At 43.9% G+C, this 26,521-nt stretch overlaps 2 protein-coding genes across 8 annotated transcripts in view; one reads left to right on the top strand and one right to left on the bottom strand.

The window, feature by feature from the left end:
* Nucleotides 1–9,700, bottom strand: part of LOC111962616 (chromatin remodeling regulator CECR2) — a 49,142-nt gene extending 39,442 nt beyond the window's left edge. For all 3 annotated transcript variants that reach the window (XM_023985833.2, XM_023985834.2, XM_070443154.1), the window contains exon 1: nucleotides 9,387–9,700. In XM_023985833.2, the coding sequence (XP_023841601.1) occupies nucleotides 9,387–9,506 (120 nt within the window). In that variant the 5' untranslated portion in view covers nucleotides 9,507–9,700. The remainder of the gene's footprint in view (nucleotides 1–9,386) is intronic.
* LOC111962618 (mitochondrial glutamate carrier 1-like) lies at nucleotides 199–26,519 on the top strand. 5 transcript variants are annotated; one of them, XR_011479713.1, is made up of 10 exons: nucleotides 15,701–15,777; nucleotides 15,938–16,136; nucleotides 22,591–22,678; nucleotides 23,322–23,377; nucleotides 23,607–24,053; nucleotides 24,152–24,329; nucleotides 25,133–25,230; nucleotides 25,594–25,663; nucleotides 25,749–26,062; nucleotides 26,191–26,519. XR_011479713.1 is itself a non-coding variant. In XM_070443156.1 (9 exons), exons 5-9 carry the CDS (start codon nucleotides 23,993–23,995, stop codon nucleotides 25,888–25,890), a joined length of 549 nt encoding a protein of 182 aa, XP_070299257.1. In that variant the 5' UTR covers nucleotides 199–806; nucleotides 21,151–21,273; nucleotides 22,591–22,678; nucleotides 23,322–23,377; nucleotides 23,607–23,992; the 3' UTR covers nucleotides 25,891–26,519. The 5 variants fall into 5 exon arrangements, 4 of the variants coding, with proteins under 4 accessions (XP_070299257.1, XP_070299256.1, XP_070299259.1 ...); XM_070443156.1 differs by lacking the exons at nucleotides 15,701–15,777; nucleotides 15,938–16,136 and adding exons at nucleotides 199–806; nucleotides 21,151–21,273 and having other exon boundaries at nucleotides 25,749–26,519; XM_070443155.1 differs by having other exon boundaries at nucleotides 25,749–26,519.
* Nucleotides 26,520–26,521: the final 2 nt, after the last annotated feature.

Below are 26,521 nucleotides of genomic sequence, written 5' to 3'. Positions count from 1 at the left end.
TACAATATACATATGTACATGTAGGATAACAAAAACGTATCTGTGTGTGTAGCCTTGGAAAAGAGAGAGAGAGGGAGTGTATGAGTGTGTAGGCTTGTTGTGAATGCAAGTCTGTGTCCGTGTGTGTACTGTAGGTTATCATGAAGACTTTTGGTTCTGATCTGGTCCCCCCCCCCCTTCCGTCAACAGGGGGACACTGAGATCCTGTGTCACGCTCCCTGGCACTTCCTGGTCCCATGACAGCCAGCCCCTGGGCCCCATCTATCAGTGGCAGACTGCACTTTGATCACACTTCAAACCTGGGGCCGTCCGGGGGAACCAGGGCCCAGCCCAGCAGAGCAGTCCTGGATTAACACCATCCCACTCCACCTTTGAAGTGCCACTCGGCAGCTCAGATGGCAAAGGAAAGGGAATTAGTGTGGGGTGTGTGCCCTTTCTTCAGTGTGACGGAGATCCCTCTGTGGGCTCACCGTTAATCAAGCAGAGTGTGTGTTAAGGGCCGTGATGAGGGACACTCACTGCAGCTGGAGCTCTCCTGCAAGGAGCTCAAACTGCCAGGATCAAACACACAGCAAAAACACACTCTACACCCCAAGGAACTACTTACACTAGGTCAACCCGATGATCTGCACATGGTACAGATAGAACATGGATAAGACAAAGATATGCCTGTCCATCTTTGTCAACAATCCAAATCAAAGAGTTGATAGGGGGTTGACAGACTTATCACCAAGGAACTAAAACTTGACAAAGCAGCCTGGTAAACACTCCTTAAGGGAGTCAAATGCTTGAAGGAAGATTGGAGGGTGAGTCAATGCTAAGTCAAGGGTGTGTCACATCCTCTAAAGTGCACATTCAGCCCCTTCAGCACTGTCAATGGCTCTGCTGTAGCTTGCTATGGTAGGGTAGCTGGCCAGATCACTATCAGAGTGTGTGTGTGTGGCTATGCCTCAGGTGTCGCTTGCAGCGTCACACTTGGAATACAGGGTCAGAGGTTGGCTTCTGGCATTATGACTCACAGCAGAGCTGTGCCATGAGCTGTGCCATAAGCTCTGCCATGAGCAAATCACTGGTGTCAAAACTGCCATAATATGGGATTGGCCCATTGTTGACTGAAAATATGTCCTGTGTTCCAGTCAGCAGAGCCACTGACATGTCCTTTGTTACACAATGTCAGTGGCTCTGACTAACACAGGACATATTTTCACTCAACGATGGGCCAATCCCATTCAAAGGAATGGACTTCAGTTTGTATGCTGCAGCCACGAGCCTCTTGTGTTAAGAGAAAAACCACCCACACGATTCACAAACATTTGCTGATGATTACGTAAACAGAGCCTCTGTGGTGGGTTAACACAGCAGGTTGATTGAATGTGTGCACAAAGGTCCCAGAGCTCCTCGCTCCGCAGGCCGGCAGATACCCCAGGTAGAGCCAGGGAGGCTCATTTAAAGCATTCACCATAGGGCCACGCTACAAAGAAAACATGCTCAGTCAGTGATTCTACAAGACAGTCAACAGAAGAGTCTGAGTAGACTGGCGGATGCATTTGAAGATAAAAGAAAAGCGCCCAGTTCTCCCAATCAATGCTTGTGTCCCAACGACAATGTGTGGCCTTGTGTGATAAGTCCTGCCACTGGGGCTGTATCTGATGGCTCCAGAGCTCCAGCAGACCCATAGAGGCCATGTTATCAGGGCTGGCTTCTCTGCAGATACTTTCCATGCCAATGCCGTTAACAGCTCCAGGAGGGGTTCAAGCAGGCAGTTAGAGGGAGGGGGTTGGGAGGCCTGCCTTCATTGTGTGAAGGCTATTCTCACTTACCTTCCCACTCCTCCTCTTACATGGCTCCTACAGGAGCCATCAACTGACAACACTCAAACCTCCCCTCCCACACGACACGTAGCAAGGCACACCATAACACAGGAAGACGCCCTCGCATCCTCAGGATGTGCCATGCATTCGTTCCGGAGAGCATTGAGATACAGTCTCATACCTGACCTTGAGAAGAACCAAAGCTAGATAAATAAGTTGGATGCCTGCATACCACCTATCTGGATGCATAGTGAGTTGGTTGGAGCTCTGGTGATAGGACTGCCCATCTCACACTTACTGCTGTGAAACCCTGGGGCCACGTTCTGACATTCAAAACATGATGGCCTCCGTGCTACCTGGTTATGGTCTCCATTTGGCCCCTGAAAACAACAACCCGACAAAACTGTTTACATGTGAATCTTGATTATATTTATTAGGATTCCCATTAGGCGACGCCAAAGGCGGCACCTAGTAAAGGACCCATCTTCTACCACTTTGTCATTGGTAATCTACAGCGTCATACAACACATAGGGAAAACAAGGAGACACACACATAGCAACTGCTGATTCCCATGATCACTCAAGTAGGAGAGCCGGCTGTGTTTCATTGCAGTCTCAATGTCATTCCAGTCTCAATGTCACGGCCAGTCAGCCAGGTGTGACAGTTGGCTGTGCTGGCGAGGGGAGAGAGGGGGCTGGGCTTGGGAGACTAAAGTTTGACAGATCCTTCCCGGGCTGAGCTCACTGCCGTGCAGACAGAAGAGCCCCCTGGGTGAGGATCATTAAGCACAGGAGATGGGAGGCGAGCAGCCTCATTCCTCCACAGCCACACGGGTAAACACATACACTTCCTCTCAGAACTAGAGTTTCCTGCTTTACGCTGACAACCCAGTGGTCTCATTTCCCAACCATATCACACATCCTACACCAACACACATGGCCCATTAACATTTAGCCTGCTGGCCCTACACAGGGAAAAACTGTTTGGCCAATGTGGTGGTTGGAGGAGGGATCCTTGGGACGTCCAACTGATGTCACCTCATTGAAATTTAAAATGGTTACGGTTAGGTAGGTCCCAAGGATCTCTGATCGCAATAAACCGAGTGCGCAATGAGCTGGGGAAAACACCACGAGGCAAATGGGAGAGCAGGGGTGGGACTAGAAGTGCAGCAACATGAGTTTGGCACAGAGAACGCACAAAAGCAGTGAGAGAACAGAACGTTGAGACAGGAGCGGGAATGAGAAACTAAAAACAACAGTACAGCAAAACTTGCATAAGGAACATTATGTTGCCTACTAAAGACAGGGGAACACTGACTATTCAAAAAATATCACAGAGAAGGGCATGCTTGACAGAACCATTTCGAAGAGCCCTTTACAAAACAAGCGATAAGTACTCCAACTAACAACTGCAAAGACCCAACAGGTGTATCTGACTGAGTCTTTGTTTCAGACTGACTACACCCTCTAAGCACTCGAGCTTGTGCCCATATACACCATCTCCTCCTCCCTTAGCCTCAGGTCCCTCAAGTCTCACCCAATCTGCACCTCCTTCCCACACAAACAGTAACCCCCCCTCTCCCAGTCTGAGTCTGTGGGGTGACACTCCCGCTGGTTAATGCCCCCCCTCCTCACACACTCTCCCCTTGCACACACTCTCCCCAATGCTCAGAACACCATATTTCCCACCCCGCTCTTACCTTCTCAAAGTGTTATGTTGCATCACACTGTACTGAGACTGGGATGTAAACACGTCTGCCAGCCGCACTAAATACATATTAGTTTGCCTTAGGTTGTTAGCTGGCTTTCAAGGAATCCCCCTAGACAAGACATGATTCTCAGAAGCTCATAAGTAATTTACCCTCTACTCTGTTCGTTCTTCTCTACAAGCCTAAATAAGGGGAGCCCTTGAAAGAGCAGACCAGTTAGGGTAGAGGCTGTCCCCAGACTGGAGACAGAGAGAGGGAGCCATGGGGAGCAGCAACAATAGAGTTGGCTGAAACAAACCCCAGTGTGTGCCCCTCACCCCCCAGCTCCCCATGTGAAACCATCTGATGCATGTACTGCTGCTTCACTTGTCAATCACAGCTGGGGGAGGGGAGAGTCAGCTCTTACAATGTGCCTGGGTATGGTAGTTAGAGAGACATAGTGCATGTGAAGGACTAAGAATGTGTGTATTTATGAGGGATCCACAACCTTGAGGGGTGACAGCAGGGTGTGAAAAGGATTGGGCTTAGAGTTAGCCGACATGGCCATGTGAGGTTCGCATGTGTGACACTTTGATAGGATGAGCAGTGGAGGGTTGTGCTGGGAGAGTGTGTGTGGTGTGTAGCGCAGCAGAGCTAAGGGAGAACTCCGGGTGAAAGATTCGGCCGATATAGTATTATAAAACAAACTGGGCTGATGAAAGGCTCATTGTTGTTGTGTGTGTGGGGGGTCCTTTCTCCTTTTGGGGCTGACAAAAGAGTTGTGCAGGCCAGGGTTAAAAGGTTCAGGATGAACGCAGCAACCACTGATCCTTTTCAAGATGCAGCGTTGCGCTGGCTGCAACATGGCCCGCTGACCCTTCCTTTATTGACAGCGCAGATCCCACAGCCAACGTTCACTTCCTCCCAAAAACCCCAGGAGCTCCGCTGAGGACGGCCCCTTTCAGATCAATGCCCCCAATTCAACACAGACTCAGCAGGATTTAGCTAAAGCGTGCTGCCTATCTCTGACATTTAATCCACACAGTGAATTAGCGGGTACCAGAGGACCCTGTCTAAACTTGGGGAACATCACAAACCACTATAGATCCTTCTCCCTAATCCATTTGCTTTTAGTCAAGAGGCCTTGCTCACTCAGCTCCCCGCTTTGCCAGATCTAATAGGACTAAATCTTCTTTTACAATCAGGCGCAGGCCTGGGAAGAATAGAAGCCCCCCCAGTCCAGACAGGCTGCAGCAGGCAGCAGCACCCAGTCAGCAGCACCTCCACCCTCCAGGGGGAAGGCAAAGAAAGAGCCACCATCTGGGATTTAGTCATGGTGATGCCAGGGCTGGAGTAGCACCGCTCTGAGGGCTGGATGAATAAAGGCTATTCAGCACTGGCACACTGAACATCACAGCCCAAGTTGGTTGGGGAGACTCCCTAAGAACGAGAGGAGGGCTGGCTTTCACAGGGACGTGATGAGCAATCAGTACAATATGGAGGCGGGAGTTGGATTAAAAGTAGGAGTTGGAAGTCATTGGAGTGAAATACTTTCAATGGCTTCAGGACAATAAGCAACATACTAGGTTCCATGTTCATTTCAGTTTGTTGAGAACTGCCAGGTCAAGTGCTGTGGGATCTTCTCTACAGTAGGTAGGTTGACTCCATAGCGACCAGGACCCGTTTCAGTGTATCATCAGTGCAGATAGCAGCAGCCAGATTTACATTACATCTGTATCCAGCCCTGCAGACTGGCTTCGTCAACCCAGCTCTTAAATTGATTCACCCTCAATGCATATTAGTACCCGGTCATTATGCCTGCCTTAAGTTTAATAAATGGCCCCAGAAAGAGGCCAACTTCTCTGCCGCTCTCCAGATATCAGACAGCAGATGAAGATGTATGGAATCAGACACACTTCACCAAACACCAGCACGACACATATCTCAAGTAGAATGTTAGGCTCAGGCTGGCAGTACTGTAGGTGGAGGGCACATTCTGGAGGATCCAGAGGAGGCTCAGAATGCCTGGAGTCTCTGGGATTTCAGGGCTCATTTCACAGCCACATTGCCAGGAAATCAAGTGTGCCTCCATGGAGACAAAGAAGCAGGGGGACGGCCAGGTCGGCTGGGGCCTCTTCCTGCAGAGTCCCTCTCCCTCCGGCCAGGGGAGACTGGGAGCGACAGCGAAGTGTAACAGGGAAACAATGTGCTAGGAGCCGTTGTGTGAACTTGCCAAGAAAATCTCCATTATCAGCCACCGGAACCGTGGCCCGAAAAAGAAAAGAGCCGCTCGACAACACCACCTTCCCACTGGATCACTGGGTTTGTTAATATCCAGTTGGTAGTGGTTTCACAAGGTACAAAAGTTTGGCTCAGTGACATTCATAAAGGGGCTCCTGAAAAAAAGCCACAGTGAACTCTGCCCACTGAACCATTCCCTCCATCCTGAGCTCTCGCTACCAACAGCTTTATGACCAAGAGACAAGATATTAGAGCCATGCGGAGCTAAAGCAAAAGGCGTAACATACATTCTTCAAGTCAATCCTTACATGTTTGCCTCTCTCGCATGCTGATAATTTCCTCTGAAGAGATTACACTGGTACAAATGAAACTGTTCTTTATATCCTCTCTACACAAGAAGTGCATTACTCAGAGGCTAGCATACCCTTTCCTCCCATCTGCCAATTCTGACACCTGGGGACAAAACCAGAATAGAAGATTAACAACACCCAATGAATGTGTCAGGGACAGCTGGTTGAAGCTCTCAGTGGCCACAATGTTGACCCTCCTGTCCGTCCAGTGAGACATGCATCGCTGTGTCCACAATGCTGGACGGAGAGAATGTCATGTAATGTTGACACTGCGACCAGGCTCAACTCAAATCACCTGGGCGCTCGATACCAGAGGAAAGACCATTCTGTCAGGGGAATGACAGCCACTTCCAGCATCGCTCCAACCCAACTCTTAAGTAACCCAACCTTAAGTGCCACCAAGACACAGACAGAGCACAAGTACAAACACAGGAAATCAGTATCTAAGATTTTTGGTGGTAGAGTTCAAAGAAACATTCTGGTTGCATCTTCTATATAAAATAATGTTAATCAACTTCTAGAAGTTTGGTGAGACTGGCCAATATTGAATTTCAGAGAAATATGCTATTTCAATCCTAAATAGAGGTGTGTTAGACTACTTATTGAGACAACAGTGGTCTGAATCCATGTCACTGTAGGTCTTCTTGGTGAAACCATGGTATCTCATGGTATGCAGCGTGAATGCAAAATAAAAACGTTTGACAAGAGTCCCCCCTCCTGCCTAAACACAGAGCACCAGTGTTCACTGAGACCCAGGAGGAATCATTCAGAGGAACCCCTCTCTCCTCAAACCTACTGTGAACTGTGGAGTTGATCCAAACATGGTTAGAACATCCTAGCTGTATATCCACATATCCTCAAGGCTTCACAGAGATAGAATGAGCCTTATAAACTAGATCTTGCATCAGAGAAATGGCCTTAAAGGCTAAAATGCAGCCTTCAAAATATAATTAGCTCCTTTACGGAAAATATAGTCTGGTCTGAGCAACAGTTGATTTAGGCTACATATGTATACACATGCTGGTGACTACAGAAAGAGCTTGAGGTGATCTCCTAAAGCGCTTGGGCCCTTCGTTCTCTGTCCAGTGAGACACAGGCCTTCATCTCAGTTGATCATTTACTCTGGCGCGGTCATACGATCACCTCTCAGGCAAGGCCACATCAAAGACACTAGATCCTCTTAGACCTGGATTTGTGTGCTATTTACTAAGCAAGCCACCTGATTTTTTCAGCACAGTCATTTAAGAGCACACATTAAGGCTAAGCACAAACCAAACAAGGAACAACAGAGCCATCCACTAAGCTCTGTTCCATTACAGGCCAGGTAATGAAGCACATAAGATCATCCAGGGCCACAATTCACTGATGGGGCTTAGTTTGTCCCAAATAGTGAGGAAAACTGGCAACCTTTCAGCTCAGTTTCGTTTGGGCCAGTGTATAAATAGCCTACCTGTGTAAGGGTTTCAGACTAACCTGGCTTGAACAGAGGTTCAATAAAAAAAAATGCAATCCGTAATGTCCAAATGTCAGAGCCCCTAAACATAATGTAACGTGATGCAATGAATATTGGTTCGGTTGAGAGTGAGATCATGTAATCCAAGGCTCATACTACCATGGTCCATGCAGCAGTAAAGATGTGACAATGACATTTGATCAGTCTAGGCTTAGATTTGTATTATCATCATCCATTGCATAATTACACCAGAGAGAGGTTGATTCTTTATAGACTGGGAAACAAGAGATTGTCCTCTAGTGATTAACAGTGACAAAATTACAGATTTCAGTATGTACACTCTACCTCTTACATAATCCCAATAGTATTTCTGAAATGGAGGTAGGTACATTTTCACCACTTCAAATGATATTTACAGATGTAGAAGTCATTGGCTATATCAATAAATTGAAGAGGTTTAATATTTATTCAGATATATAGCCTACCTTCTACTTTATTATTGACTAGAGCACAATAGAAGTGTGACCTTGGACACCAAGAGTGCACCCGATTAAGACGTCAAATTGGTGGGTTTATGGTGAGCATTTGCGCAGGACCAATATGCTATTAAACCCTTATTATCATAGATTTCGTTACTGATATGCGTCACGGATTAGGCAATCCATCAAATAAAATGTTTCTTGAAATCAGCTACAGTGGCAGCACATGTGATCTGTGTCTAGTGACGCGGTTAAAGATTGATAAAATAATTAACGCGCACCCGCGTAAAACCAAACGGTGCAGATCGATCAAACCCGAGTTCTACAGAATCGAGACGTTTGCATCATATCGCTCGCGGGAAAAAATAAACACAATACCAACTTTACTATAAACTAGAGGTGAAGCTTAGCCAGCCCCCCCCATGCACCGACTCCAATGTACACTGACGCTCTAGAGACGAATTTATTTTAGCTTCACAGAAAACAAGCATTTGAACGACTGCTTCATCATAGTAACGTTAAAACATTCGAGCGAATGAAAATGCCAGAATGGCAAACGTTACCCTGACTACCCCGTCCAGGTAGCATGCTAGACAATTAATTCGAAACTCTCGTCATGAACTTGACTGTACTTGATAAAAACATGGCAACAGTGGATCAAAAGGGAGCAAGATAAAACTGCAAGCAGCCTTTATTCACGTGTGATTTATTTTGAAATTGAGAGTAATAAAGATAACTAACGTTAACGCTCTAATCAATTATAAGTTACAGATAACTAGCTAACGTTATAACTTCGAGCTATTTATGGTGATATAATTAACATTGTTTCAAACTATAAACGGTAAGATAGCTAGGTAACATTTGGACAAAGACGTGCGATTTACTATGACTGGATGGCTGTAAACACGAGCAAAGATTTCACCAAATGAAAACAAACGGTTCACACCACATGGTTCTGTTTCGGCTGGCAAGAACTATCAAAATACAACACACGACCATTGCCAATGGGCATTGGTCTAACTTGTTAGCTGACGTTAACTGCATTGCTTGTTATAGCAACAAAGTAATAGTATTTATATCATGAAATTAAAACTACCGTTTATTTCAACTGGGACTTAACTGGTTTTCAAACGTTCTGGCTTAGCTAGTAGCTTACTAGTTAGCAGCTAACTTGGCTAGCGTTAGATAAACACAGATAAGTTCTGAATAGATTAGCTAGCTAACGTGAGCTAGCTAGCTAGTTCTCAACTGCCCTACAAAACGAATTATATGAGCCAAATATGAAGGAAATGGATATTTAGCAGTCCAAAAATAGAAAAGAAAATCTCCCAAGTATCTACATGTAATTTCGAGAACTTCTTTACCTCAATTTCAAAGTCTGGTAGGTTGAATGCCGTCCTGAACAGCGAACAGAAATGCGCTATGGCGGGGACTTCCCACCAAGACTGGATCTCTTCCACAGAAATTGTACATCCCTGGGACATTTTCGGACCTTAAATTGTATAACTTTGTTTCTCACATTAGAAATAATTTCCTCAAGGTATCAGTGTAAAATCTCGTTAATTCCTTAAAAAATAGGACAAAAGTTGCTGTTGATGTTCCATCCAGTCAGTTGCCATTGCAACCCAGGTCGGAGAGTGCTTGCTACAATCTGTTTCAATCAGAATTTCACAAGAGCTGAACAGATGGGGTGGCGCTACCAGCTTGGCGCGAGGAGGGGTGTTCAGTTAGCTACTTACGCCGCGTATTTAAATATACAAAATCCTGGGTATCATAAATGTTTAGTCACTAAGCATTTATGATACCCATCAACCTATTTGTTTACATGTAATTATACTCAAATTAAAGTATATTGATACGAACATTTGATTAGCCGGTTTCTTTGTTTTGTTTACGATGCGGCCATCACCACCACCTCGACTGATAGACCAGTCCCCATTTAAAGGGAATGCTCGTGAATTCAGAACGGTCTTGCAAAAGCACTTCTTACGGTATCTACATAAAATTTGTGTGCGCTTCTTCTGTTGCGCGTCTTCGAGAGTTGAAGAAATTAAGTGCAGGGGCATTTACACTGAATTAAATGTGATCACTGTATGTTGGATGTTTCTTTTCTTTTGTCCTCCCTGGACAAGTTATGATGAGTTAGGTAATAATATCCTTATTGAACTCTTATATAGGCTAGCAATTAGCCTTTATATTTAAACTTGTAGTTTATATAAAACCACAGTTAAGTGTAGCTGTATTAGCTTGAAAAGCGAGGAAAGGATGTAGAATATATTTGTTTTGTAACGGCAGTCTCCAACAAGGGAGAGTAAGTTTAATATGTAAAGCTGTGGCTCCCCCCATCGCAGAAAGGGGAAAGCGCATGAACAGGAGAGAGGTTGTGTGCAGTGATGACCACTGGCCTTAGACACTGTCATTTTTTCTCTCTGAACTGACATTAATGGGCGGCTAACTCAATGGACTACCAAGATAACATAGTATAATTCACCATTTATGTAGGCTACACAATTCGTAAAAGCTTGACAATGGAAAGAAGAGAAACAGCAATCATGCAATTTCCGGACTACAACATTCTGTTTATCAACATTTTCTATATTGACATATTCACCAGCAAATGATAACTGCCCTTTGATTGAACCTATCTGTATTCTATTAGGGCTGGGGTTGATTGAGCAGTCACCTCAGGGCTAGTCGGTGGACAGCTATCACAGTGCTGTCGATATTTTGATATCGTGCCACTTCAGTGCTGCCATGTTGCTAGGAGACAGACAGATCCTGACTGCCTGTTGTCCAGTGTGGCTGTGGTCGAGCTTAGGTAGCCTTACTCATTTTAGAACATGGACTTTGTTCAATGATCCAGGCTCCAGACTATTTCAGAACATCCATTCACAACTGCAATGTATGTGCCTCATAAAGACTATCCAATACCATTTCATGCAGCCCACTAGCTTTGTCCTAACATAGGTTGACCATCATTTTAAGATTAAAAGACCATGTATGGTGAAAATCAATGAGTCACGTCAGTGAGCATGATCTTTGTCATCACACGTTTCTTTGCACAATTAGGTTAGATTATAAGTTTAATAGTCACATGTAAAGGGTTGCAGGTGTAATTACAGGGTGATTAAGCTCCAAGCTCCAACAACGCTGGTCAAAGTGAAATGAAAATAATACAATTAATAATAAAGAATATAGATAAATATAATATATACATAGATGATTGTGGAAGCACTCTAGTGGCAAGGGACATTAGTGTGTAAGTACTGTATTAGACTATTCTGAGTACGGTCTGGAAGGGTGCTCTTATAGGACTTTGATTTATGAAACTAAGGCAGTAGCAAAAGTTTGGATGGATTATGCATCAAACCCTAGGTTGGTCAATATCATACCCACGACATCGTCAGTGCTGATTTTTTCCATTGATCCTCTGGAAACACTTGTGCAGTTTTTGAGACGGGACTCATTGTCTCAGTATGGCCTATGAAAGTTGTAAAATCCTCTCCATCGGGAGTTAAGGGTAGTCCAGGGTATGTAACCTGACACCAGGTAGTCTGGGGGCCACATTTACCCACTTCAACAACTGGGGTGTGAGAGCCGCTCTCTCATTGGTGTTTTCTGAAAGTCCTCCTCTCCACAAAAATACCATCCAAATCAAATCAAATCAAATCAAATTTTATTAGTCACATACACATGGTTAGCAGATGTTAATGCGAGTGTAGCGAAATGCTTGTGCTTCTAGTTCCGACAATGCAGTAATAACCAACAGTAATCTAACCTAACAATTCCACAACTACTACCTTACACACACACACACAAGTGTAAAGGGATAAAGAATATGTACATAAAGATATATGAATGAGTGGTGGTACAGAACGGCATGGCAGATTGCAGTAGATGATAGAGTACGGTATATACATATGAGATGAGACTGTAGGGTATGTAAACATAAAGTGGCATAGTTTAAAGTGGCTAGTGGTACATGTATTACATAAAGATGGCAAGATGCAGTAGATGATATAGAGTACAGTATATACATATGAGATGGGTAATGTAGGGTATGTAACAATTGTATTAAGTGGCATTGTTTAAAGTGGCTAGTGGTACATTTTTACATAATTTCCATCAATTCCCATTTTTAAAGTGGCTGGAGTTGAGTCAGTATGTTGGCAGCGGCCGCTAAATGTTAGTGTGGCTGTTTAACAGTCTGATGGCCTTGAGATAGAAGCTGTTTTTCAGTCTCTCGGTCCCGCTTTGATGCACCTGTACTGACCTCGCCTTCTGGATGATAGCGGGTGAACAGGCAGTGGCTTGGGTGGTTGTTGTCCTTGATGATCTTTATGGCCTTCCTGTGACATCGGGTGGTGTAGGTGTCTGGAGGGCAGGTAGTTTGCCCCTGGTGATGCGTTCTGCAGACCTCACTACCTCTGGAGAGCCTTACGTGTTGTGGCGGAGCAGTTGCCGTACCAGGCGGTGATACAGCCCGACAGGATGCTCTCGATTGTGCATCTGTAGAAGTTTGTGAGTGCTTTTGGTGACAAGCCGAATTTCTTCAGCCTCCTGAGGTTGAAGAGGCGCTGCTGCGCCTTCTTCACAACGCTGTCTGTGTGGGTGGACCAATTCAGTTTGTCCGTGATGTGTACACCGAGGAACTTAAAACTTTCCACCTTCTCCACTACTGACCCGTCGATGTGGATAGGGGGGTGCTCCCTCTGCTGTTTCCTGAAGTCCACAATCATCTCCTTTGTTTTGTTGACGTGAGTGTGAGGTTATTTTCCTGACACCACACTCCGAGGGCCCTCACCTCCTCCCTGTAGGCCGTCTCGTCGTTGTTGGTAATCAAGCCTACCACTGTAGTGTCATCCGCAAACTTGATGATTGAGTTGGAGGCGTGCATGGCCACGCAGTCGTGGGTGAACAGGGAGTACAGGAGAGGGCTCAGAACGCACCCTTGTGGGGCCCCAGTGTTGAGGATCAGCGGGGTGGAGATGTTGTTACCTACCCTCACCACCTGGGGCGGCCCGTCAGGAAGTCCAGGACCCAGTTGCACAGGGCGGGGTCGAGACCCAGGGTCTCGAGCTTGATGACGAGTTTGGAGGGTACTATGGTGTTAAATGCTGAGCTGTAATCGATGAACAGCATTCTCACATGGGTATTCCTCTTGTCCAGATGGGTTAGGGCAGTGTGCGAGTGTGGTTGCGATTGCGTCGTCTGTGGACCTATTGGGTCGGTAAGCCAATTGGAGTGGGTCTAGGGTGTCCGGTAGGGTGGAGGTGATATGGTCCTTGACTAGTCTCTCAAAGCACTTCATGATGACGGAAGTGAGTGCTACGGGGCGGTAGTCGTTTAGCTCAGTTACCTTAGCTTTCTTGGGAACAGGAACAATGGTGGCCCTCTTGAAGCATGTGGGAACAGCAGACTGGGATAAGGATTGATTGAATATGTCCGTAAACACACCAGCCAGCTGGTCTGCGCATGCTCTGAGGACGCGGCTGGGATGCCGTCTGGGCCTGCAGCCTTGCGAGGGTTAACACGTTTAAATGTTTTACTCACCTCGGCTGCAGTGAAGGAGAGCCCGCAGGTTTTGGTAGGGGGCCGTGTCAGTGGCACTGTATTGTCCTCAAAGCGGGCAAAAAAGTTGTTTAGCCTGTCTGGGAGCAAGACATCCTGGTCCGCCGACGGGGCTGGTTTTCTTTTGTTAATCCGTGATTGACTGTAGACCCTGCCACATACCTCTTGTGTCTGAGCTGTTGAATTGCGACTCGATTTTGTCTCTGTACTGAGACTTAGCCTGTTTGATTGCCTTGCGGAGAGAATAGCTACACTGTTTGTATTCGGTCATGCTTCCGGTCACCTTGCCCTGGTTAAAAGCAGTGGTTCGCGCTTTCAGTTTCACGCGAATGCTGCCGTCAATCCACGGTTTCTGGTTTGGGAATGTTTTTATCGTTGCTGTGGGTACGACATCGTCAATGCACTTCCTAATGAACTCGCTCACCGAATCAGCTATTCGTCAATATTGTTGTTGGACGCGATGCGGAACATATTCCAATCCGCGTGATCGAAGCAGTCTTGAAGCGTGGATTCAGATTGGTCGGACCAGCGTTGAACAGACCTGAGCGCGGGAGCTTGTTGTTTGAGTTTCTGTTTGTAGGCTGGAATCAACAAAATGGAGTCGTGGTCAGCTTTTCCGAAAGGGGGGCGGGGAGGGCCTTATAAGCGTCGCGGAAATTAGTATAACAATGGTCTAGTGTTTTTCCAGCCCTGGTAGCACAATCGATATGCTGATAGAATTTAGGGAGTTTTGTTTTTAGATTAGCCTTGTTAAAATCCCCAGCTACGATGAATGCAGCCTCAGGGTGTGTGGTTTCCAGTTTACAAAGAGTCAGATAAAGTTCGTTCAGGGCCATCGATGTGTCTGCTTGGGGGGAATATATACGGCTGTGATTATGATTGAAGAGAATTCCCTTGGTAGATAATGCGGTCGACATTTGATTGTGAGGAGTTCTAGATCAGGTGAACAGAATGACTTGAGTTCCTGTGTGTTGTTATGATGATCACACCACTTCTCGTTAATTATAAGGCATACCCCCCGCCCCTCTTCTTACCGGAAAGATGTTTGTTTCTTGTCGGCGCGATGCATGAAGAAACCAGCTGGCTGCACCGACTCCGTTAGCGTCCCTTGAGTTAGCCATGTTTCCGTGAAGCAGAGCACGTTGCAATCCCTGATGTCTCTCTGGAATGCTACCCGTGCTCGGATTTCATCAACCTTATTGTCAAGAGACTGGACATTGGCGAGTAGTATGCTAGGGAGTGGAGCGCGATGTGCCCGTCTCCGAAGCCTGACCACGAGACCGCCTCGTTTTCCCCTTTTTCGGCGTCGCACAGGGTCGCCGGCTGGATCCAGATCCATTGTATTGGGTGGAAGGCAAAACACTGGATCCGTTTCGGGAAAGTCATATTCCTGGTAGGAACGATGATGAGTTGACGTTAATCGTATATTCAGTAGTTCCTCCCGACTGTATGTAATGAAACCTAAGATTACCTGGGGTACCGATGTAAGAAATAACACGTAAAAAAACAAAATACTGCATATTTTCCAAGGAACGCGAAGCGAGGCGGCCATCTCTTTTCGGCGCCGGAAGTAGTCCATAATCCATAATGCTTCCACTCTTTGTAAAACAACCTTTTCATTGTGGAAGAAAATTAACACAATAGGCCTAGATAATGAGATAGCAAACATAAAGACAGGCAATAACAGGGTTTGTAAGCCCTGTGTTGTTATGGCAGTGAACATTTAGTCCAGTCTATCTCTGTCTCTGCATGTAGAATGTACGCCTGTTTCCACCTGTATCACAGTCACTCTGACCTTTGTACCACTCCAAAAGATAAGAACAATTGTTCTACCAGTTTATATTTTTCTCTTGTAAGTTATACCCTTTTTAAATGTTCTTTGTACTGTAATGTGACAACATATTGTAACACAAAATAAGAAATGTTTGTCTAAAAGTTACATTTACTTTTATTTAAAACTATTGCTGGGATGCAAGTATTTGCCATTGATGTGACTAATTATCAATGTCAGAAGTTGTTTTCCAATTAACATAAATCAATACTAAAAACCAATACTCATATAAATCAGATAGTTGGAGCAGAGCAGGGTGGAGCTTGTGCTGCTTGACTACCGTTGCTGCACACATTGTTGAAGTGAAAGGAAAGTGGACAGCTTGATCCTGCTTGTGGGATGCACTGACACGGGTAAGTTCCCCACTGCTGTCTTTCTCATGATAAAACCAATTTTTCAGACAAAAAATTTGCTATGTTGTCTGAGCTGGATGATTTGGTGCAGTTTGAAGCAGTTGGGGTTTGGGGGGGTTGAAGTTGGCATGGGGTAAACTCTTGTCTGCGTTTTTGGCAGGGGACTAGTGTGAATGGAACGGAGCTGAAAGAAAGTTTCACAGAGCGGCTCAGTGAAAGGCATGTGCATAATGTGACTGACTGGGCACTAGAAAGGACTGAGCTGTAAGATGAAAGGGATCCAGAGGAACGGTTAGGAGGATGGTTGTGGTGGAAGATAAGAACTGAGGAGAAATCAAGAGAATGGTGTCAAAACTAAGGTGAGAGATGGAGAAAGGTGAATTCATTATTTTTTCAAAGGAGGAGAGAAGCGAGGGTAGAGAGATGGCTTACAGTGGTAAAAATAGACAGAAGGGGAATGGAGGTGGGGAGATTAAGAGAGATTAATTAGGGAGCTGAGAAGGAAATAAGGAGAGAAAAAAATAAGAACGGAAGAAAGGGGACAAGAGGAGAAGAGGGTAGGTGGGAACACCTGATGTCGATTTTACGGCTTGGGTAATATTGTGCATAATAACAGACCAGCTTCTGACAATTATTGTTAGCAGAAAAAAATAGTCAAACCAATGTTACAATGGTGGATCTCAAACACAGCTAAAGGAAACTGGTAAGCTTGTCATCTTTCAGTTTTGCCCTCCTTGGTAGATCAAATCATCTTATCCCTTTTAGCAATAAGATTAGAGAGACTTAAGATGTTCTCTTTCTGTGTGGGAGCCACAGGACATTCTGCCTCAGAATTATGAATGACCTACCTGGGTACCAGATGTGTTTGTGCTGACCTTCCACTCCTTGCTGCTCCTTGTCCTGTGCATGATGGCGCAAACAGATCTGGGATCCGGCTAATGAATGACCAACATGGCCTTCAATCATAAGATCTACGGTCAAAATTCTTATTCAGTGTGTGGACGTTCAATCCTCTGCAATACTCTGAACAACTATTGCCATAAAGAGTTGTCCCTGCAGTTGAGAGAGTTTACAAAGAGATAAATAGGACCTCTGTATGATAGTGAGGTATGAGAAAAGGTAACCTGACCCTTGTCATTGGTGTGGCCTTGCTCTATTGGAACAGACAGAGACCACTGGTATTCCTGTGTGGCACAGCAGAGCAGGAATACTGGCCAGAGGACACCGGTTAAGCTCAGGTGGTGGGTGCCACAAAATACAGGGGAGAGGAACCCTATTGGTTCACCACCGTGGAAGAACAGACACCACATTGATACCATAGAGGTGGCAAGCTGCATTTGTGCTGGAGACAGGTGGGCCGGTAAGGGTACGGTAGTGGTGATGACACCTTTGGGCTGAGCTGCTGTGCCGATGGGAGGAGGAAGGAAACTGAACTGGAGCCCAATGAGAGACAGGATGGCTGAGCAGAAAGTTAGGTAACCCCCATTGCAATATATCTCTTCACCTAGAACCTGGAGGATTCAATCTAACAATAATGTGAAAGGAGGAAACATTTTGTTGCCCTATGCCAGCATTCCCATTTCCATTTTATTTATTTGTATTTATTTATTTTTTATTTAACCTTTATTTAACCAGGAAGGGCTCATTGAGATTTAAAATCTATTTTTCAAGAGCGTCCTGGCCAAGATAGGCAGCACCAAGTCATTACAAAAATTACAGACAGACAACATGAAAAACTACAAGTAATCTAGTAAAAACCATTGAATTCACAAGAGTATAACAAAATCAAAAACAGAAAATTAAAAATATTGACAGGTCAGGGAATCAGCCTCAAAATCCTTCATCAGTGATTTAAAAACACCAATCGGGACAAGTTCTTCCAGTTTAAAATTATTTTGTAAGGTGTTCCAAGACGATGGCGCAGAGTACATAAAAGACCTTTTACCAAATTCAGTTCGGACATTTGGAACAGTTAGCAGGATAAAGTCCAGCGAACGAAGAGAGTACCCACCACATTTCTGAACAATAAATCCCAATTTCAGCTTCAATTTTTTTGTAAGTTGTTGAATATGCAATTTAAAAGAGAGGCCGTCATCAATTAGAATTCCAAGATATTTATATGAGGTTACAACCTCAATCTCCTTGCCCTGACAGGTAGTAATAGGTGAAAGGTTCAGAGGTCTATTTCTTGCATTAGAAAACACCATTAGTTTACTTTTGTCAGTATTGAGGATAAGCTTCAATTGACACAAGGTATGTTGAACAGTATAAAAAGCAAGTTTGCAAGTTCTAGAAAGCTTTTGTAAGAGACGAGGCACAACAGTAAATAACAGTATCATCAGCATAAAAATGAAGTTGTGCATTTTGGACATTTGTGTCTAAATCATTTATATAAATAGTGAATAAGAGAGGACCAAGTACAGAGCCTTGGGGCACACCATTMAGGACAGACAATTTAACAGACATAAGCCCATCAAATTGAGTGCACTGAGTTCTATCAGACAGATAGTTAGCAAACCATGCAACTGCATGCTCCGAAAGACCTACACTCAACAATCTCTGCCTTAGTATAGCATGATCAACTGTATCAAAAGCCTTAGAGAGATCAATAAAAAGTGAGACACAGTGCTGTTTTTTGTCAAGGGCTTCAGTGATATCATTTTAAACCTTCATGGCTGCTGTAATTGTGCTATGCTTCCTATTGGTACATTGATAAAATAGAGTTAGTAAATAAAAACTATTTTAGCTGTTCACTTACAAGGGTTTCAAGTATTTTCACCAGGGGTGACAGCTTTGAGATTGGCCTATAATTATTTAAAAGAGTTGGATCTCCCCCTTTTAAAAGTGGTAGGACAAATGCTGATTTCCAGATCTTTGGAATTTCATTACATTCCAGGGTTAGATTGAACAGATATGCAAGTGGTTCAGCTATGAAATCAGCTGCCAGATTTAAAAAGCAGGGATCCAAAAGATCAGGACCTGCAGGCTTTCTTTGATCTAAGGATTTCAGGGCTTTAAGTACCACCTGCACTGAGAATGGCAAAAAGCTAAAAGTTTGACCAGCTCTCACTGGTTCATCCATACAGGGTTGTACAGAGACAGAGGACACTGGTTCATCCACACAGGGTTGTACAGAGACAGAGGACACTGGTTCATCCACACAGGGTTGTACAGAGACAGAGGACACTGAATCAAACAGCCTACCAGATGATACAAAGTGCTCATTGAAACAATTCAGCATTTCAGTTTTGTCATATATAGCAACAGAGTCCTTCAAAACACATGACGGTAATTCATTAACATTACTGTTACCAGACATAGACTTAATAGCATTCCAAAACTTTCTAGGGTCATTCAGGTTATCAGTGGTAACAGACATAAAATATTCAGACTTTGCCTTCCTGAGAAGAAAAGAACACTTGTTTCTTAACTGCCTAAAAATAAGCCAATCAGCATCAGAACAAGATTTCCTTGCTTTAGCCCAGGCTAGATTACGGTCGTGAATAATACAAGACAGCTCAGAAGAAAACCATGGATTATCCCGCCCTTTAACCCTGAACCTGCGGAATGGGGCATGTTTGTTTACTATTTGGRAAAAAMCACCATGAAAGAATATCCAGGCAGTTTCCACATCAGGGATAAGCTCAATCTTGCTCCAGTCAAAATAAAACAAATCATGAAAGAAAGCCTGCTCATTAAAACACTTCAAATTTCTCTTACGAATAAAACGTGGGTTTGTCTTTGGAACCTTAGTATTTCTAACAGCAACAACAGCACAATGGTCACTTAAATCATTACAAAAAACACCAACCGCAGAATATTTATGTGGAACATTTGTCAATATCAAATCAATCASGGTAGATKTATCTGGGYATTTAAGATTTGGGCGAGTGGGTGAGTTAATCAACTGGGTAAGATTCATAGAATTACAAAACATTTTTAAATCATCAGACACAGGCTTTAACCAACACCAGTTGAGATCACCAATCAAGATCATTTCACTGTAAAGAAGTTTAGACATAAGGTGCGTCAAAGAAGAAAATGCATCACCGAGAGCGAGGGGGGGGGGTCTATAACAGCCAATCACAGTTATAGAAAGGCCCTTTGAAACCTCAATATTCAAAGCAAGAAATTCCAACTGTTTACAAATAGTTTCAGACTTTGCCACACTTACATGGAATTTACATTTTACATATATAGCCACACCCCCACCTTTCTTAACCCGATCAGTGCGATAAACATTGTAACCACTTATACAAATATCCTTATCAAAAACAGACTTGCTGAGCCAGGTTTCAGAAAACACAATTACATCAGCATCAGTTGATTTAGCCCAAATCCTAACCCCATCAATTTTTGACAACAGGCTGCGTACATTTAAATGAAAAATACCAAAACCAGATCTTGATTTAAAATCAGAGGGGGTTTGGAGACATTGCATATCAGGGCCAGGGTTAGGTTGCACGTTACCTGATATCAACAAAATAAGAATAACTTCTGTTTAATAACCTTGCACGGCTTCTCTTTTTTTAAGAGACCTACTGCAAGCGAATTCTACAAGTGAGTTTACAGACAATACAAAACAGTCATTTAAAACCATTTTACTTTGGTAGTGACACAAATTCGTACTGTTCACATCATGCCACAAATGCATCGGCACTTGGACAAGTGGACCGAGTAAAAAAGAGCGAGTTCCTGCAGACAAAATGTCTAATGGACGGGAGAGCACATTGTCAGATGTATTCACCCTGCTACAATGTTCGTTTTCTCCAGAGTTCAGTAAAGTCAGTGCACAAAGTAATACCACGAAAATTGTCATTTTCTCTGACAAAAAAATAAGAGGCCAACGAAGGTAAGGGGAGAGAGGGACAGCGTGTATGTGAGTCAATGTGACTGTTTGCGCGTGTGAGTAGATTGGGTGTTGAGGGAGATAGAGAGAACGGGTTGAGCTGCCACTGACAGCCAGGCGAAGAGCAAAAAGGAGCAACTTGGACAAGACACTCCGCGGACGAAGGAGGAACTCAGGCCAGCCAGATATAGGGTTACTTTGGTAAACTTCAAGTAATGAAGTGCCGAGTTGAGGAGGACCCGTGATCTTTACACCAGCAAAAATAAAATAGTTTGCACCACACAACAACGAAGTTACGCAACCATAAATAAATAGGTTATTAGTAGGTTAAAATGTACTAGTCACAGACAAACGACTTGACATGCTGCCATCTTGGAACGATATACATAGTGCTTATGTCTGTGTTTTTCCTTGTATGTGTGGGTTTTTTTCCTTGTATGTGTGAGTATGTGTTCCTCTGTGCATGGATTTGTGTCACTCGGGCTGCTTGCGTGGGTGTGTGTGCTTGTTTCCCTCCTCCGCAGCCTCCATGCTCAGCTGATTAATGGGGGCGTGGCAGGACTGGTGGGTGTGAGCTGTGTGTTTCCTAATGATCGGGCCAAGACCCGCCTACAGAACCAGCAGGGTGCCGGAGTCCACACCAGAATGTGAGTACTGCCTTGTTTTCCCGTAGCCAAAAAGTCCAAATTGGCTATATCGTAAAAATTCATGAAAACCAAAATTAGCTTTTGTAAAATTGTATTTAAGGTTAGGCATAACATTAGCAGTGTAGTTAAGGTTAGGTTTAAATTCACATTTTAGGAAGATAAATTGTTTATTACTTTGTGTGTTTGGTAACTAGTGATGACCTACTGCCTTGGCTTGGTTCCTCATTTACTTTGTTCACACAATAAAATAAAAAAGTAAATAAAAAAAGTAAATAAAGTACAGTTTATTGAATTGGATGAAAGAGAGAATAGTTCTGTTTTGACTCATGCACACAGTAATTGTTTTCAAATAATCAGACTAAGCTGTCCATAAGGGCAGATTAGGTCAAATGTGTTTTTGAACATTTGCATTCAAAACAAGTGTTTGGTGTGGTTTGGTGAGCGCTACATTTACTGAGTGGCTTCCACAAGAAATCAGACAGGGAAAATAACCAATTATTGGCTCTATAGTACTAGTTATTTACATGCTTGGCTCTACTAGTTGTCTAGTACAGACAACTGTCTATCTCTATACACCTGTACACACTATGGCATCATAGGGTTGAGTGTGCATTGAGCCTATATTTACATTGGTAAAGTGAGTTACTGGTTGGCACAGGAGTGATCCTTTGGCATCCTGACTACTCATGGTATTTTAATTAAGTAACAATCTAGTAGCTGCTAATGAAGTTTAATCAAATCAATGGAAAATCAAACTGTGAACCAAATGTGAACCAATTAAAGTTAGAATCCTTAGTTGATACATCTATTTTTGGACTTAGAAATGAATGATATATTCTTCAAGAATCAATAGGTATATAACTTATAAATGCCTCATGAGCTTAGTTCAACTGTGGAACCCCATCAGAACCCAAATATATAAACCTGTTTTACTCTGTTTGTAAACAATGTAAACAGTATCGTGGATGGTCGGTCCTTGCATCCATAGCACTGTCTATTCATTTAAGAGTGGTTACATTTCTACAGGCCCATCCCTCAACTTATTGATACAATTAAGGATTCTAACTTTAAAGGAAAGTGTCCATCAATTATGTTTGTAGTGTGTAGCTGTGTTTAAGTGATGCTGAACAACCAACATTCTGTGATGTAGGGTTTTGTTAAGATTGACAAGACACTGTATTGTATAGAAAAGCAAATTACTAAATGGTATTCATTGTTTATGCATGGTCAATAAGCATCAGTTATAAAAGTTGTGAAGAGGGCACAACAAAACCTTTTCCCCTCAGGAGACTGAAAATATTTGGCATGGGTCCCCAGATCCTCAAAAGTTTCTACAGCTGCACCATTGAGAGCATCCTGACCGGTTGCATCACTGTTCGACATCTGACCATAAGGCGCTACAGAGGTTAGTGCAAACAGCCCAGTACATCACTGGGACCAAGCTTCCTGCCATCCAGGACCTATATACTAGGTGGTGTCAGAGGAAAGCCCAAAGCCCTCCAGTCACCCAAGTTATAGACTGTTTTCTCTGCTACCGCACGGCAAGCGGTACCGGAGCACCAAGTCTAGGACCAAAAGGCTCCTCAACAGCTTCTACCCCCAAGCCATTAATTAGACTGCTAAACAATTCATAAAATCACCACTGGACAATTTACCTTGACCCTCCCTTTTGTACACTGCTGCTACTTGCTGTTTGTTTGTTACCTATGCATAGTTACTTCGCACCCACCTACATGTACAGATTACCTCAACTAGCCTGTACCCCCGCACACTGACTTGGTACCGGTGCCCCCTGTATATAGCCTCGTTATTGTTATTCTTATTGTGTTACTTTTTATATTAGTCTACATGGTAAATATGTTCATCTTCTTGAACTGCACTGTTGGTTAAGGGCTTGTAAGTAAGCATTTCACAGTAAAGTCTACACTTGTTGTATTTGGTGCATGTGACAAATAAAGTTTGATTTGATTTATAAGATATATCATGAATATATCAGAAAGTTCACCCAAACTGATTTTTACCTGAATACTTCTCCTTTTGATGTGAAGGCTGGACTGTTTGACGAAGAGAGTAAAGTTGGAAGGTTACTTTGGGATGTATCGAGGTACTATTTCCCTGGATTAATGTAATGTATAATTCTGTGTTATGAGTGTAGATGACACTGCCTAAATTGAAATAACTGCTATAAACCATGTATTATACCCTTTGAAAGTATTGAGCACCTAGAGTTATTAACTAGCCTAGAGCTAATCATATGAAAGTGCAGGGGACGTTTTTTTAATGACGTTAACTGTAGATTGTGTTGTTATAATCCATTACTATTTTTTCCGCAGGTGCAGCAGTGAATCTCACTCATCACACCAGAGATTGCCATTAAACTGGCAGCAAATTATATCTTCAGACAGAAGTTCTCCAAGGATGGGAAACTAACTTTTTGTCCTAGCACAGCACTTACACTTTTAACTATTGAACTGAAACATAAATTTACATACCCGAGAGTACTTTTTTATCCATCAAGTTAACATAACATTCATGTAATAAAGTCAGACGAACTAAGGTACTATTGCTACAGTAAACTATCATTTTATCAGGGGTGGTGCCATTATTGTTATTATTGCTATGTGTCTATTTATTAGTCTGTTAACCCTGTCATTTGGCCCACAGGAAGTTGCCCCTGTGGGGGGAGATACCGGCAGGATATGGGGCGGGGACCTGCCAGATGATAGTGACCACACCCATGGAGATGCTCAAGATCCATTTGCAGGACGCAGGAAGGTTGGGTGAGTTCTGTGAACCGTTTGTCCTTAGGCCAACCACATCTCAGACTCTGCTGCTGAAGTTTTTTGGCACTGATGTGATGTGTCTGTGTGTGTGACAGCTGCCATAAGCAGAGTGGTCCAAGCACACACTGCAGCTTCTGGTCCAGCTCCTGGTCCATCTCCTCCAGCCCAGCCTGCCCCTCCACCTCGGACCACTGCCATCCGTATCACCCTGGAGCTACTGAAGACACGAGGCCTGCCAGGCCTCTACTGGGGAGCAGGAGCCACACTGATGAGGTGTGACACTCTCTGTCTCTCTCTCTGCCTCTGACAAATCCACATAGGCAAATAGCATAGAAAGTGAAAAGCTAAATTAAAGATATTAGACAAATTGTACGTGTCAAAAAAACGCACACCGCACACACACACTCAATCAATCACTCACTCCCTATGGTACAAGCACACAACAGGAGGTTGAGGCCCCGTAATTGGGGAGGATGGGCTCGTGGTAATGGCTGGAGCGGAATCAGTGGAACGGTATCAAATACTGTACATCAAACTCATGGTTCCAGGTGTTTGATGCCATTCCATTTGCGCCGTTCCGTACATCAATATGATCCGTCCTCCCCTCAGCAGCCTCCTGTGAAGCACACACATACACGTTTCTCTTGTTCAGTTCGGAATGACTAAATCCTGAACTGACTGAACTGAGGTAACCTGCTAGACTCACTGTCAGGCCTGATTTGTCTCATTACTGGTGATTAGTTTGTGGCAAAGACTTTGATTTACTTCTTGTAAAGGCTGCCTGATTTACATATACCACATATTGCATCGCTCCGTTCAATATTTTGTATTTCTGTTGATACGTTGGTCTTTTACATATGTACAGTACTTACTGTATGTGTGGTCTGGCACCCTGGCTAATCAAGGCCAACATAAATCAATAGGTTACTGCAGTTATTGTATGTCTGGCAGGCTGAATCTAGCTGTGGACCGACTGAAACATGCCTCCGTTCTTTTCGTATTCCTGGGATGTTCCTTTCTCTATGATCTACTTCCCGCTGTTCACCAACCTGAACACGCTGGGAAGGGCCGAGTAGTCATGGAGACTTGCAGGAGTGGGCCCCCTTCCTGCAGTCCTTCACAGCAGGCTGCACAGCCGGATCAGTGGCAGCTGTAGCTGTCACACCATTTGACGGTGAGAGAGACAGAGGCAGGGAAGGGCTGGGGGAGACCCATAAAGGAGAGATAAACCACTGTATTCAGTAGAAGTGCATATCATTCAGTCCTAAACGTTAATGTCCACAATAAGACCATCTAATCTGTAGATGTCATACAGGGGCAGTTTGTAAGGGCTGATTCCTGTGTTGGGTTGGGATTGCAAAGGCTATTGAATTTGATTAGCGAATTACAATTAAATTATACCATGAGACCCCAAGTACAATGGTATGAAATACATTATCAATAACTCTGCAATCCCAGAGCACGATACCCACATTGTCTGTACTTTGTTAAGGGCAGTTGAGTTTACATTGGTTTCAGTGTGTGTGTTTGTTGGCAGTCATAAAGACTCGTATACAGACCTTGCAGAAGGGGGAGGACACATACCGTGGCATTGTTGACTGCACATGGTAAGGCTTGCACCATAAAACCCACATTTCTCCAATATGTATCTGCTAACCTTTGGTTGACAGCAGGTTTCTCACACTTCTATAGGAGGATCTGGAGTAAAGAGGGCCCAGCAACATTCCTCAAGGGGGCAACGTGTCGCTTACTGGTCATCGCCCCCCTCTTTGGCATCGCACAGGGGGTCTACTTCCTGGGCGTAAGAGAGCTGTTGCTAGGGCTACTGGGATAGCAACAGCATGTGGCAGTGTCCCTTACAGTACAAAACATACTGCTTCATTCAGCAGTGAACGTGAACGGAGGGAGAGATAACTCTCCATGGTTCTTATGCAAAGGCTCCTTGACTTTGCCATCACTAAGGAAGTTACCAAGCTATCATGTTGTTTGACAAAAGCACTTTATATGTAAGTGACAAATCCATAAACATTTGTTTTTAAACTATCAAACATTTTATTTACTAATGTTGTATAATGCTGATTACACTGCCATGAGAAGTCTAAAATGTGGCCGGCAATTGGTCCACCTTTCACAGAGATCCTTTTCGTTTCATGAAAAAGGACAACCTCCGCATTGGCTTTCCTCCCCAGTGAGTTTCTTTCCCATCCGTGAGTCCAGAGTTGTAATCTTGGACTCCTCCTGTTAATGCTTTAATCCTAGTCTCTGTACTATAACCCACTGAACAGCCAGGCTCCTCTCCTACAGGTTAAGACTGCTGGGCCTGCACTCAAAAGTCTTACCTTCCTGTTCTCCACAACTCAGGCTCGGAAGCAAACCTCTTCAGAGCTAGCTGTAACTGTTAACTTAACCTTTTTTAATGCATCTTTGAATTACATGTCATACGCACAATAAAGATTCTGCAAATA

This window comes from Salvelinus sp. IW2-2015, linkage group LG4q.1:29, assembly GCF_002910315.2.
Source record: "Salvelinus sp. IW2-2015 linkage group LG4q.1:29, ASM291031v2, whole genome shotgun sequence".
Taxonomy (NCBI): Eukaryota; Metazoa; Chordata; class Actinopteri; order Salmoniformes; family Salmonidae; genus Salvelinus; species Salvelinus sp. IW2-2015.
Note: the sequence above shows the minus strand (reverse complement) of the source record. Positions and strands in the feature narration are given on the sequence as shown.